At 45.3% G+C, this 14859-nt stretch overlaps 1 protein-coding gene across 2 annotated transcripts in view; it reads right to left on the reverse strand.

The window, feature by feature from the left end:
* TADA2A (transcriptional adaptor 2A) overlaps positions 1–14859 on the reverse strand; it is a 279922-nt gene that overhangs the window by 79660 nt on the left and 185403 nt on the right. For both annotated transcript variants that reach the window (XM_086954889.1, XM_086954888.1), the window contains exon 11: positions 1408–1479. In XM_086954889.1, the coding sequence (XP_086811015.1) occupies positions 1408–1479 (72 nt within the window). The remainder of the gene's footprint in view (positions 1–1407; positions 1480–14859) is intronic.

Consider the following 14859-nt stretch of genomic DNA (forward strand, 5'->3'; position numbering starts at 1 on the left):
CAAAAACAGAATGCAGGTGATACTGCTATACAGATGGGAGGAAAAAAGTATTTGGCACTTGGAAAGCAAACAAAATCTATCGGACTGAAGGTCACAGAATTCTATATAACCTGAAATCCAATAACATACCTAGCAAGGTCCTGTGCTCTTAGAGAGAGTCTTGTGCTCTCAGAGAGTGTGTGTCCGGTTTAACACCCTACAGTGTTCAACCAGATCAAACTTGTTGATACATCCTGGAAAACACATTAAATTCAAGATTGTGGGCAGAGCGTAACAAGATACATTTCAGAAATGGGACTGCAAACAGAAATGTTTCTCCTCAACCAAAACTGCACCTTATGGATTTAGGCACATTAACTAAAACTGTTCAATACTATGACCTGCCTGGGGACCAACCTCACTGATTGGACTCTAATGTTTGACTCTAATGTTCCTGCTACATCTAAAGATACAAGCACTTGCAAGTCTGCAAATAAATATTAGAATATTCTAGTCAGACCTCAAGTCTAGAAAATGAATTCTATAAAGATTTACTAAAGTTCGGATAGGTCACAATTTATACAAGAGACCACGGGGAGAAATACATGGTGTGGCATTAGGCATTCCAGATGTAGGCTGTTATAACATAAAACACTGATATATCTGAAATTTATGGAACTTCTGAGCAAGGTAACAAATGGTTATGAGGGCACAAGAGGAAAATAAACCTTTACATTTTAACAACTAAAGAGCACACAACAGCTTGAACATAGGTATTTTGCTACTATTGTCCTTGTTTAACAAAAATAGCTTTTTAGTGAGTCTGCTTATGTTATTACAGTGGTTCTTAACCTGTGGTTGGTGACGCATGGGAGGCAGCAACGCCTACTCACCGCCTGCTTAAAAAATTAAATATTAACAGAATAATAAGGTGTATATAAATAAAGAAGTAAAATTGAAGATTTTAAGCCTATAAATGTGAAGGAAATTGGAGGTTAAAAATTAAGTTGGTATGCCCAAATTGATTCCTAAGAGCATTTCAAGTGCATGATACAAAATGTAGCATGGACGACGTGTGGCTTCCCTTAAATGTAGAAAAACTCCAACTTTCCAGTAAAATTAAGTTTTTATTTAATACCTGTTTTTTAATTAAATAAAATGTTACATCATTTGTGTACTTGCTTGCTGAATGCTTGTTTCTGTATTTTTGTGTATTATTTTGTGGTTCAAATCATCAAAATTGCTTAAGCTGGGGTCCCCGAAATCTAATAATGAATAAGTTGGGTTCCCTGCAGTCTGAATAATAATTCACTGAGGGTCTCCAGATTCCAGTAAGGATTAGGTGGGGGTTCAATAAAGTCCAAAGATTAAGAACTACTGTGTTATACAACTGTATACCAAAAGAAATGTGAATGCCCCTTCACTCACTGATGAACGTTTTGATCCCCGCCATCCTGTATTCTTGCAACCGTTTGATTTCCTTCCGCAGTTCAACTTCCACTGTCAAAATACAAAGAAGAAAATTTGCCTAGAATCATGCTTCTTGGCTACCAAAGATTGCAGCATTTACAAATAAAGAAGAAAAAATGCAGTTTCAAGTGTGCAGTGTTCAAACTTTTTTATTTTAATGAAACTCTTATCTGGGATTAAGTCAAGTAGCAACGCGCAAATACAGAGCTTTTGTGGGAAGGGTCTTTAAAATACTATAAAACAATTTCCAACGTTTAAAGCTCTACAAGTGTAGCTACAAAGCTTCTGTTTTTATTCCGTAGGCTGTGGAAAGTGTAACAAGTTTGATAAGGGGTGACCACAATTTTCTTATAGAATTTTAACTGCAATTTCATTTTGCGATTAAAGCTGCACATCTATTATGTGTTGTTTGACATTCAACTTACAATCAGGCTGAGGCACCTACAGAACAGCACAAGTTCACTGAATTACAAGAGATTGAGTTTGTAGGCCTCATTTTTCCTCTTCCTTCATGGCTGGTAACGATAGAAGTGACAAATGTAATTCACAGTCACATTAGAATCACTTATATTATATCGGCTTCAATTGCCGCTTCAGACTAATAAAGAATAATGAAAAGTTTAACGTAACATTTGTGTTGTAAGTACAGAGTATTTTAATGTGTGGGAGGGCACTGTTGTTCATGGTTCATGGCTGCTATCTTAATTTCTGCTTTGCATTATCCCCACATTATTACACAACTGACATGGTTCCAGTACAAAAGTGTCTACACTTGTTTGCAAAGTTCCACTGTCTCTGCCAATCTGGTGCTATCAAGATCATCCTTAATCACGATCTGCTTAACTTCACAATTACTTGTGTAATCAGAGGTAGCCTGTGGAAAATAGGGCTGACCATTTCATCAAAAGGGCACTATCAATTGGGTTCCGTTCCCCTGGGCACAAAGCTTCTGCATTTTTGCCCTAGAATAGGTCAAAGGACGGTATTCCCCCTTCCCTGAAGATAACTACCACCACTTCATCGCTCAAGTGTCCGCGCACACACCGTGGAGTATTCAAGCATTTATGACCAACAATGAAGTTCCTACGATGCAGAAGGAAAATGCAACTTACCCGTATGCATCTGTTCTTGGCATGTAGAGCTGCAGAGTTGCACATTGTGCATAGATCGCCACCTAGTGTTGGGCCCGGATGTCTGTAGTTTGTTGTTGTCCTGAAAAGTTCTTTGGAAGTCACGAGATAGGCGACTCCTCCTTTGGACCACATTGCACATGGGCATCGGCTCCATCCCCAGATTGTTTTTCGCCATTAGGGAAATGATGGAGCTTTGCAAGAAAAGGAAGGATGTCCATGTACTTTGCATCTAATTAAGATAATACTGGAACAGACTAGGGTAGCCGGGGAGGCGGGTGGGCGTGTGCAACTCTGCAGCTCTACATGCCAAGAACAGATGCATACTGGTAAGTAGCATTTTCTGTTCCCGGCATATGAGCTGCAGATTGCACACTGTACATAGATTGTATAGCAGTGCCCACTCTTAGCGGCGACCACCCCTATCTGTTGCAGTAGTTTGGATAATGTTTTGAGAACAGCCTGGCCGACATTAGCTTGTTGCTTGGTTTGCACATCTACACAATAGTGTTTTGTGAATGTGTGCAGTGTATACCATGTAGCTGCTCTGCAGATGTCATCTAGGGGAATGTTCCCTAAAAATGCCATTGAGGCCCCTATTTGTCTTGTAGAGTGGGCATTAGAAGGAACAGATAACGTACGTTTAGCTTTGTGGTAACAAATCTGTATGCATTTGACAATCCATCTAGCTATACCAGATTTTGAAATGGGATTACCTTTGTGTGGTGGTGAGAAAGACATAAAAAGTTGTTTTGTCTTACGAAAGGGTTGTGTCCTCTCTATGTAGTATAGCAATGCTCTTTTGACATCTAATGTGTGAAGAGCTCTTTCAGGTACTGTCTGTGGTTGTGAGAAGAAAACGGGCAGTTCCACAGATTGATTGAGATGGAAGGGAGAAATTACTTTTGGTAAGAATTTTGGATTAGTACGCAGAACTATCGTATTGTGATGCATTTGCACAAAGGGTACTTGAATGGTTAGTGCTTGTAGTTCACTAACTCTCCGCAGAGAGGTAATAGCTACTAGGAACACAACTTTCCATGTTAAAAATTGTAGTTCACATTTGTGTAAGGGTTCGAAGGGAGGCCCCATTAATCGTGTGAGAACAACGTTTAAATTCCACACAGGTGAAGGTGTTACTCTGGGAGGAATTATTCTTTTAAGGCCTTCCACAAAGGCTTTAATGGCAGGCACTCTGAATAGATAGAGAAAGATGTTGTCTGTTTTGCAGATAAGCTGCTATTGCCGCAAGATGTAGTCTAATAGACAAATAGGCTAAGTTGCATCTTTGAGGATGCAGTAATTATCCTATGATGTGTTGAATGGACACATCTAGAGGATGAATATTGTTGTTGTGATAATATATTACAAATCGTTTCCACTTGGCTGCATAACATGCCCTAGTGATTGCACGTCTAGTTTCTTTTATGACATTCATGCAGTCTGGAGGAAGGTTCAAATATCCAAATTCTAGGATTTCAGGAGCCAGATCGCAAGGTTGAGCTGAGCTGGGTCCGGGTGTCTGATCTCTCCACGGTTCTGTGTTAAGAGGTGTGGAGATGGGTGTAATTTTTGGTGCGGTACTACCAACAGTTGTAGCAGTGTGGTGTACCACGGCTGTCTGGCCCACGTTGGAGCAACTAGGATGAGGGTCAGAGAATGCTGCTGTAGTTTGTGTACTACTAGTGGCATGAGTGGTAGAGGTAGAAAAGCGTACGCAAATCTGTTTGACCAGTTCATCCATTTCGCATTGCCTTTGGACAGTGGGTGTGGATATCTGGTGGCAAAGCTTGGGCATTTGGAGTTTTCGTGAGTGGCAAATAGGTCTATCTGAGGTTGTCCCCACATCTGAAAGAATGGCTGAAGAACTTGCTTATGAAGTTCCCACGTGGGTCTGTTGTGTTTGTCGATTCAACAGATCCACTATGGTATTTTGTACTCCTGGAACATGCTGGGCTAAAAGGAATATGTTTTGAGGTATAGCCCACTGCCATATGTCCTGTGCTTGTTGAGATAGCTACAGGGATTGTGTGCCTCCCTGCTTCTGTATGTAATACATGGCTGTCATGTTGTTTGTGCGGACTAACACAGCTTTGTTTGATACTTGCTTTTGGAAAGCTTTTAGTGCTAGGAATATTGCTAGTAACTCCAGATGATTGTTGTGGAGTAACTTTTGTTGTGGTGTCCACCTGCCTTGCATGGTGTGTTGTAGAAGGTGGGCTCCCCAGCCGGAGAGCGATGCGTCCGCAGTTCAGATTATCTGAGGAACAGGCTCTAGGAACGGCCGTCCCTTGGAAAGGTTTTTGGTGTTCCACCACTGCAGAGAGCGATGAGTCCGACCGTCTACCAACACTAGGTCTGTCAATTAACCTTGAGCCTGGTTCCACTGACGTGATAAGCATTCTTGTACCAGACGCATTTGAAGTCTTGCATGGGGCTCTATGAAAATGCAAGAGTCCATTTTCCCCATGAGTTGCATGAACACTCTTGCTGGAAGGGAGTGTTGTAGCTGAAACCTTATTAGAAGAGTTTGTATGCTGGCTATCATTGCTGGAGTGGGATAGGCAAGCGCTTTTTTCAGGTGTTAATTGTGGCACCGAGGTACTGTTGTACTTTGGATGGTTGTAGACGGGACTTGGCGTGGTTTATTGTGAACCCCAAGTCGTAAAGCCGTTGTATTGTGGCATGAGTGTGTTCCACGCATTGGTTGTATGAGCTGGCTTTTATGAAACAGTCGTCGAGGTACATGGATGTGTGGTCTTCGTAAATGCGTTGCAACCACTGCTAAGCACTTAGTGAATACTCTTGGTGCTGTTGTGACTCTGAATGGGAGTACTTTGAATTGATAGTGCTGTCCGTCTATTACAAACCTGAGATACTTCCTGTGAGCCTTGTGAATGGGAAAGTGGAAGTATGCGTCCTTGAGATCTAAAGTAGCAAGCAGCCCTCGAGGGAAATTAAAAACATCCCTTCTATGACTATAGAATCTGGGTTCCTTATCAACACTAGGTCGCTAGTGAAGAATAATATTGCCTTTAGGGATTTTATCTCTGAAAGGAAGCCTTCCTGGGCCTTCATAACGGAAACGTGGGCATCAGATTCCACAGGCCCGAGCTTGTAAATTCTATCCCTGATGGCTATGCCCTAGCACGAATGGATAGAGTTGGACGTAGGGGCGGGGGACTTTGAATATTGTATAGAGACGCCCTAAAATTCTGCAGCGAGTTCCTTTCCTCTCCCATGGACCCCTTCCAGGCCATGCTGTTTTCCCTTAAATCCTCTCCCACTGTCTCTTTTTCCAGCCTTCTGATCTACAGGCCTTCGGGCCCAAGGTCCACCTTTAGCCATGACTTACTGAAGATTTTGGAACCGCTTATTGACAGACCTAACCCGACTATACTAGGTGACTTTAATTTTCACCTTGAAAAGTCTAACTCCAGCGACACAACTTCACTGGTAGACTTCCCTTGCCTCCTGTGGGCTTTTGCAACTGGTGGGGAGTCCAACCCACATTGCCGGGCATACCCTGGACGGGGTTTTCAAAAACGACCAAAGGCTAAAAACTGGTTCCCTCCTTCCTCTCTCCTGGTCAGATCATATGGCCGTCCCTCTTGTTCTCACACTGCATCACCTCTAGGCAAACTCCTTCTATGGGACAAAATGGGAGTTGAAAAGTAACTATAAAGGGATTACAAATGAAACTCTTGCTCCTTTTTTGTCCAGCCTTAGGCCCTTTTTGCTGAGGGATACCAACTCTGCTGCCCTCGCTCTCTCCCATGCTATTTCAAGCGCAGTGGATACTCTGGCCCCTGCTAAAAAAACATTACTCTGCCAGAAAGAGACCCTCAGCTCTCTGGTTTTCCAACACGCTCAGGCTGCTTAGGCAGGGCTGCAGGAAACAGAATCCTAAGGAGAGGGAAAAACACAAAAATCTCCTTAAGGAGTACAAGGTGGCAGTGATGGGGGAAAAGAAGGCCCACTTTGCGAAGTGGACGGCCTCCCTCAATTCCCCTAGGGAGCTCTTCAGGATTACAGATTCTTTGGCCAACCTCCAGCTACCTGATCCTATAGTGGGGACCCAGGAACTGTGCGACCAGATCTCCACCTTCTTTCATTCCAAGATAGTGGATACCCACACCACGTTAGAATCGCTGAACCGAGACTTAGAGACCGTGGACCCCCCCGTTATCCCCGCTGCCGTAGGCCAGTCTACGGGTCCCGGCAGCACCCTCTCCAAATTCCCTCCCCTTACCCCCGAACAGCGTAATGTGCTCCTGGACAAAATAAAATCTGGATCCCCTCTGGATCCCTGTCCGCTTAAGATTCTTAAGGAGTGCAGGGAAGTCATGCTGCCCCCACTGTTGGAGGTCATGAACTCAGCTAAGTCTGAAGGCATTTTTCCCACTTCTTGGAAAATGGCAGTGGTTAAGCCCCTGCCCCTGCTAAAAAAAGGATCCTGAGATCCTTAAGAACTTTCGCCCCATTTCCCTGCTCCCTGCTCCTGCCAAGATGTTAGAGGCTCACCTTAACCACCATCTGAGTGCCTTCTTGAATAACTCCTGCCTGCTGGATTCCTCTCAGCATGGCTTCCGGAGGGCACACAGTACTGAGTCCGCCTTAACTGTGGTCATCAATAACATCTGCGCTAAGGTCGACCAGGGCCAAACCAACATCTTGGTCCTGCTCGACCTGACAGCTGCTTTTCATATCCTGTCCCCTTCCATCTTGGTCAGCCGCCTCAGCGAAATAGGAGTGGATGGCCCTGCACTGTCTCCTAACCTCCTTTCTTAACCAACGTGAACAGAGGGTCAAACTGGGTGACTTCCTCTCCCCCGTTAAACCTGTACAGTGTAGGGTCCCTCAAGGCTCATCCTTGAGCCCCACACTTTTTAACATCTATGTGACCCCCCTGGCCAGGCTAGTAAGATCTTTTGGGTTGGAAGTTCTATCATACGCTGATGACAACCAGATTATGGTCTCCCTCTCCAAATCAGTGAGTATCACCGCTCTTAATTTGAGGAAATGTATGGAGGCAGTCTCTTGTTGGATGATCCAGAATTGCCTGAAATTAAACAGTGAGAAAACCGAGGTCCTGATTTTTGGGGCCAAAGAGGACATCTGGTCAGGTGACTGGTGGCCTCCCTCACTCGGAGCTTACCCCCAGCCTTCTCAATCAGCCCGCAATCTGGGTGTGCTGCTGGACCCCACGCTCTCGTTCGAAAAGCGAGTGAGTAGAACGGTCTCCACTTGCTGTGGCGCGATCAGAATCCTGAGGAAAATCACTCACTATCTCTCTCCAGAATCCAGGAAGCAGGTTGCAATGGCCCTCGTCGCATCAAGGCTGGACTATTGAAATGCACTGTATCTAGGCATCAACAAAAAGCTGGTCCACCGCCTTCAGATCGTGCAGAACGCTATGGCCAGGTTTGTCGCGGACGCCCCTAGACGGGCCTCTGCCACCCTGACCAGGAAAAACCTGCATTGGCTCCCAATGCAGTCCAGGATTAAATTCAAGATCTTGTGTCTCACCTATGGCGCCCTCCATGGATCTGGCGCTGAAGACATCAGGTCTCTCCTATCCCTGTATGCCCCTAGCAGAGCCTTACGCTCCACTAATAAAAAACTGTTGTCCGTTCCCAGAGCTGCTAAAGCCAGATGGGGCGGGAGGTCGTTCTCCTACCGTCCCCCTAAATGGTGGAACACACTTCCCGTTGAGCTAAGAGGCCAAACTTCGTTCTCTCTCTTTTGTAAGCAATTAAAAACGTGGCACTTTGTAGAGGCGTATGTTTAGCCCGGCACCTCTCCATTTCGCAAGCAGCTGTACTATCTTTCTAGCGCCTTGATGCCCTTGGGCTTAGTCGCGCTTTACAAATTCCCCTTCATTCATTCATTCATTCAAGGAAGTCGTTTTGCAACAGAAGCGGAAGGACTTGTTGCAGTGTAACCATGTGAAAATGGTCGGACTGTATGCATATGTTTAGCGGTCTGAGGTCTAGAATAGGCCTTAGAGAACCGTCCTTTTTTGGAATCAGAAAGTATAGAGAGTAAACCCCTTTGTTTTTTTGGTGCAGAGGAACTGGCTCCATTGCACTTTTTTGTAGCAGGGATTCTACTTCTTGCTTTAACAGTGCTAGATGTTCTTGTGACATTGGACGCTGTTTGGGTGGTATGTTTGGGGGGGTAGATGTTAGTTCTAGACAGTAACCTGATCAAATAATTTGTCGCACCCACGTGTCTGATGTGATGTTGGTCCAGGCAGGAAGGAATTGTTGCAGTTTTCCCCCCACAGGAGTGGAATGTTTGGGGGGAAGGGGAGGAAAGTCATTGGGTAGGGATAGAGGCAGAGCGGGATTTGTTGGTTTTGCCTCTGCCCTTGTTGTTGTCATCCCTGTAATGTGGATTGGCTAGGGGTTTTGTAAGAGATGGAGGGACTTTCGGAGGAGTAGCCTCTAGTGTTGCCTCTGTATGATGAGCGACGAAAAGAAAGTCTGGGAGCTTACTGTTGCAAGGCTCCCATAGATTTTGCTTTATCAGTGTCTTTTTTCATCTTTTATAAAGACACGTCAACATTTGGGCCAAATAAATGTGTCTCATCAAACGGCTGATTAAGGATGGAGTTTTATACCTCAGGTTTGAGGCGGTATCTGCTGCATCTAGGGCACAGCGAATGGAAGTGTTGGTAATATTTTTACCTTCCTGTATAAGTTCATTGGCCCTATTTTTGTATTTGTCAGGTAGATGCTGCATTATGGACTCTTGTTCATCATAATGAGCTCTGTCATATCTGGCCAGCAACGCTTGGGTGTTGCCGATGCGCCAGATATTAGCTGCTGGAGATGCTGCTCTATTGCCTGAGGAGTCAAGTAGCTTGGATTCCTTGTCTGGTGGTGAGGCCTCACCGGATGTCTGAGAATTAGCACGTTTACGTGCATTAGACACTACTAAAGAGTCTCATGGTGCTGGACCTTTAATATAGACTGGATCTGTAGGGTCAGCTTTATATTTTTTCTCAATTCGAGGATTGAGGACCCTAGCCCTGACGGGGTCTTTAAAAACCTCTGTTGCATATTTGATTACACCCTTAAGCATTGGTAAAATGGCAGTAGACCTTTGTGTGTTATCAAAAGTGTCTAGTAGGAAATCTTCCTCCACCGCATCTGTGTGTAAGGTCACCCCATGATATTGGGCAGCTCTTTGGACTAGTAGGTTAAAACCTAAAGTGTCAGTCATCTTTTCTAAAGACACGTCAACATTTGGGCCAAATAAATGTGTCTCATCAAATGGCTGATTAAGGATGGAGTTTTGTTCCTCAGGTTTAAAACTTGAGATACGTAGCCAAGCACGTCTACGTAGGAGGGTGCAGGTATTAATTGCTCTTGAAGCTGTATCTGCCGCATCTAGGGCACAGCGAATGGAAGTGTTGGTAATATTTTTACCTTCCTGTATAAGTTCATTGGCCCTATTTTTTTATTTGTCAGGTAGATGGTGCATTATGGACTCTAGTTCATCATAATGAGCTCTGTCATATCTGGCCAGCAACGATTGGGTGTTGGCAATGCACCAGATATTAGCTGCTGGAGATGCTGCTCTTTTGAGGAGTCAAGTAGCTTGGATTCCTTGTCTGGTGGGGAGGCCTCACCGGATGTCTGAGAATTAGCACGTTTACGTGCATTAGACACTACTAAAGAGTCTCGTGGTGCTGGACCTTTAATATAGACTGGATCTGTAGGGTCAGCTTTATATTTTTTCTCAATTCAAGGATTGAGGACCCTAGCCCTGACGGGGTCTTTAAAAACCTCTGTTGCATGTTTGCTTACACCCTTAAGCATTGGTAAAATGGCAGTAGACCTTTGTGTGTTATCAAAAGTGTCTAGTAGGAAATCTTCCTCCACCACATGTGTGTGTAAGTCCACCCCATGATATTTTGCAGCTCTTTGGACTAGAAGGGTATAGGTTGTCTTGTGGGACATAAGGCGCATCAGGAGTCTTGTAATATCCCATGGATTAGGTGACTGAGGGGGACTATTGGTCCCTGCTGGGTCATGTGCACCTCCATCTGTGTCATCAGAGTCTGTGTCGACATCATCTTGTGGATTAGGGGATGGTGTAGGTGAATGGTGAGGTGGAGTAGGTGTAGGAGGGGGGGGACAGTATGAGGAGGTGGTGGAGAAGGCAGCCTTAATGGAGAGGTTGCAATGTCTCTTCTTTGGAGGAGGAGGAGGTGCTGGCGCATTAAGTGGTCTCTTTTTTGGAACTGAGAATCAATTGACCAGTCTTAGGATCCTTGACAAGAGTTTTTTAGTTAGGATCAGTTGTGAAAGGTTCCTGTGAACAGGGCAGATCCTTCGGTGTCTAGGTTTTCGGCTCCGTAGGATTTTTCGGCACAATCGGTAGCTGATTTCGGTTTAGAATTGTGGCCTTTTGAAGTGTCCTTTACCTGAACCTGTTTCTTCGGTTCTGGGTGTTTTTTTCGGTTCCGAAGCGTGTGAATCTGGGGCTTTAGGTGGTTTTTTAGTTGGCTCTGAATGCAGTTTCAGCATCGATGAGCCGCTGCCAGTCTTCGGTGCCGTGTGCTTCGGTCTCGGAGCAACAGTCGGCGTGGTTGACAAAGATGGCTTTTTCTTCAGTGTCGGTATAGGATCGGCACCGTGGATAGGCTGGCTCGAGCACGAGCTACCTAAAGGCTTAATGGGCTTCTTTGCCGGGCCCAAAGGCGGGGTTGTTGGAAGCAGGAAGGTGTCGAGGAAGGGTTGGGGTCGACGACCTTACTTACGACCCGTTGAGCTGGAGTGACTTTCTCGACGTCGGAGTCTTCGGCGTCTGAGGAGCTGGTACTCTCTTTGGCGTGCTGGTGTTCTGGCACGTCGACGCCCTCTGCGAAGATGTCGTCGGGGATCGAAGCTGATGAACGAGCCATTGTTCTTCGAGCTCGTCGGTCCCGGATCGTCTCCTTGGAGCAGAAGGAGGCACAAGCGGAAAAGTCTTTAGCCTCGTGCTCCTGTGAGAGGCAAAGGTTGCACACCTCATGTAGGTCGGTGTGGTGAAACTTCAACCCACATCGAGGACACTTCTTGAATGGCGTCCTTTCCATGAGCCAGAAGTAAGGCCTAGGTAGGCCCAAAGGCCTTCGTCGACGACCGGAATCGAAGACTTCGAAGGTGAAGTATTGCGTCGATATGGAGCGCGATCAAAACAATACCGTCGAACTGGGTGAGGATTGTGCGCCAAAGGAAATTCTTTTCCTAACCGGAGCGCAGGAAACACATCCGAGCCCAATGGCGGAAAAGAACAATCTGGGGATGGAGCCGATGTCCATGCGCAATGTGGTCCAAAGAAGGAGTCACCTATCTCGTGACTTCCAAAGAACTTTTCAGGACAACAACAAACTGCAAACATCCGGGCCCAACATTAGGTGGCGATCTATGCACAGTGTGCAATCTGCAGCTCATATGCCTCGAACATACCATTACTTCAGACTGAGGTGTTAACTAGGAGCAATAAATACCTCCTATTTCAAGCTTTCATCTAGAAATGAAGCACAACGTGGGATTCATTGTATAACACATAAGTTCCACATGGTTGGATTTTTGTCCGGGCTGCTGCTCTCAATACATTTTAGCACATTATACTGGTTACACTCGGACTGGAGAATTGAGCGTGTGTAGTAATTATCACACAGCTCACAATTCCAATCAAAGAGGTATATTCAGCTGGAAATTATTACATTTTTTAAAGTGTGCTGCAAATGTATTTTTTTGGGGTAGGTTGGTTGAAATTGGAAAAAAAGCCATTTTGGTGCATGATTGTCCATAGTGCAGGGTAATTGAACCATTTTACATAAACATTTAAAAGTATTAATTATAGTTTTATATTTTTAGATGGGTGATCATCCCAGAGTTATGATTCCAATTTGGAGTAAAATATTTTGAGAATATATACTCTATTTGGGAACACAGTGTAAGCTTATGGAAATTATCAATGGCTGGTTTGCACTAAGGGCTTGAATGAGGCTGGGGGAAGGCTGACCCTTTCCCTGTCAGATATAACAATTCTGCAGTCACTTCAGCTGCAGTGGAAGGATTATGTTACTTACCCTGTAAGGATCCGGTCTAGTCATGTAGAGCTGCAGATTCACGTGCTTTGCAAACTACTGCCATCTAGTGTTGGGTTTGGAACACAAGTAGTTCCTTGGAGGTTGGATGTCCGATTTCCCCATGGTTCTGAGTGAGAAGGTTTGAGGCGAGATGAAGCTTTTGGTGTAGAACTACTGAAAGTTCCAGTAGTGTGGTGAACCATGTTTTACGAGCCAATGTGGGAGCTATCAAACTGAGGGTGAGAGATGTTTGTCTGAGCTTCCGAACCAGAAATGGAAGAAGAGGAGAGCGGAAAAGCGTAAACAAATATCCCTTACCAGTTCATCCATGCCTTTTGATAAAGGGTGTGGGAACCTGGAGGCAACGTTTGAGCATTTTGAGTTCTGAGCTGTTGCAAAGAGATCTATTTGTGGAAACCCCCCCATTTGTGGATGTCTGAGAGGAGGACTTGGGGGTTAAGCTCCCAATTGTGGACTTGCTGCCATATCCTGCCAAGGAGATCGGCAAATTAATTTTCTTTCCCTGGAAGGTATTCTGCTAGCAGTTGGATTTTGTGATGTATTGCCCAACCCCAAATGGTCTGAGAGAGGTGTGATAGAGAGTGTGTCCCCCTGTTTTTGTAGATATTACATAGCTGTCATATTGTCCCATCTGGACTACGACAACTTTCCTTATCAGGTGAGGTTGAAATGCTTTCAGTGCTAGGTGAACAGCTATAAGCTCTAGGTAGTTGATGTGGAGACTCTTGTGTTTGGTGTCTTATAGACCCTGAACTGTTAGATGTTGTAGATGGGCACCCCACCCTGTAATGGATGCATCCACTGTGAGCAGGATCTGTGGAACAGGGTCGATAAAAGGCCGCCCTTTTGCTAAGTCTTGTGTGTCCCACCACTGACGAGAGAGATGGGTGCAGCTGTCTACCAACAGTAGATCTTTTAGTAGACCCTGTGAATGATTCCACTGACGTGCTAAGCATTCCTGAAGAGGACGCATGTTTAATCTTGCATGAGGTACTATGGCAATGCATGATGTCATCATCCCCAGTAGTTGCGTGAACTTGTTCACTGTAAGATACTGATTACTTTGAAATTGTAGCAGCAGTGTTTAAAACTTGTGAATTCTAGCTGCATTGGGATAAGCTAAACCTGTTTGAGTGTTTAGCATAGCTCCTAGATAGGGTTGCCTCTGTGCAGGTTGGAGGTCAGGTTTTTGTTCATTGACTGTGCATCCCAATTGATGAAGAAGATTTATTCTAATTTAAGTGTGTTGTAAGCACTTGAAATGTGTGTTGGCTTTGATAAGCCAATCGCCTAGACATAGGAAGACATTAATTTGTTGCCTTCTTAGATGAGCTGCTACTGCTAGACATTTGATAGATACTCTAGGTGCAGTAGTTACTCCGAATGGGAGTGCTTCGAATTGATAAGAGTTTCCCTGCTACCACAAATCTGAGGTATTTGAGATGTGGTGGGTTAATAGGGATGTGGAATTACGTGTCCTTCAGGTCTAGTGTTGGTAAAATCGCCTTGCTGTAAGAGGGGAAGCACTGACCAGGGCCGAGTCTGCCTTTTCCCCAAAAGGCATGTCCATGAAATTGGCCTGGACATCCCCCGAGAAGACAGTTGTACGAAGCCAGGCATGGCGCCTCGAGGCCACTGTCGTCGCATCCAAACCACACCGTACGGTGAATTTTGCCTCATCTCTCCCGTCCTTGACAGTCTGGGAGAGCACAGCAGGGCCAGCAATTGTGCAACCCTCTCCCAAAAAGAGTGGGAGAAATAGCCCAATAAGCATGCAGTATTCACCAACCGCAATGCCAGACTAGAGGAAGAGGAGATCTTCTTCCTAAATTAGTCCAGTCTCTTGGATTCCCTAAATAGAGGGGCGGAAGGGAATGCGCCCTGTGAAGTAGAGGCCTGCACCACCAAACTTTCTTGGGTGGGGTGTTGGCCGAGGAACTTTGGGCGCCCGGTGCTGGGCGATGGCGGAGTGCAAATGTCCTGTTCACAGGAGCCCCTGTGCTAGGCTTGGACCAAGCTCCTAGTAGAACGTCCGTAAGTGCCTCATTAAAGGGCAAAAGGGGTTCAGAGTTGGAAGCCCCAGGTTGAAGCACTTCAGTCAGGAGATTAGTCCTGACCTGCACTGAGGGCAGTTCCAGTCCAAGAACCTCAGCTGCCCTCTTAACC

The sequence above is a fragment of the Lissotriton vulgaris genome, chromosome 2_1 (genome assembly GCF_964263255.1).
Source record: "Lissotriton vulgaris chromosome 2_1, aLisVul1.2, whole genome shotgun sequence".
NCBI classification, from domain to species: Eukaryota; Metazoa; Chordata; class Amphibia; order Caudata; family Salamandridae; genus Lissotriton; species Lissotriton vulgaris.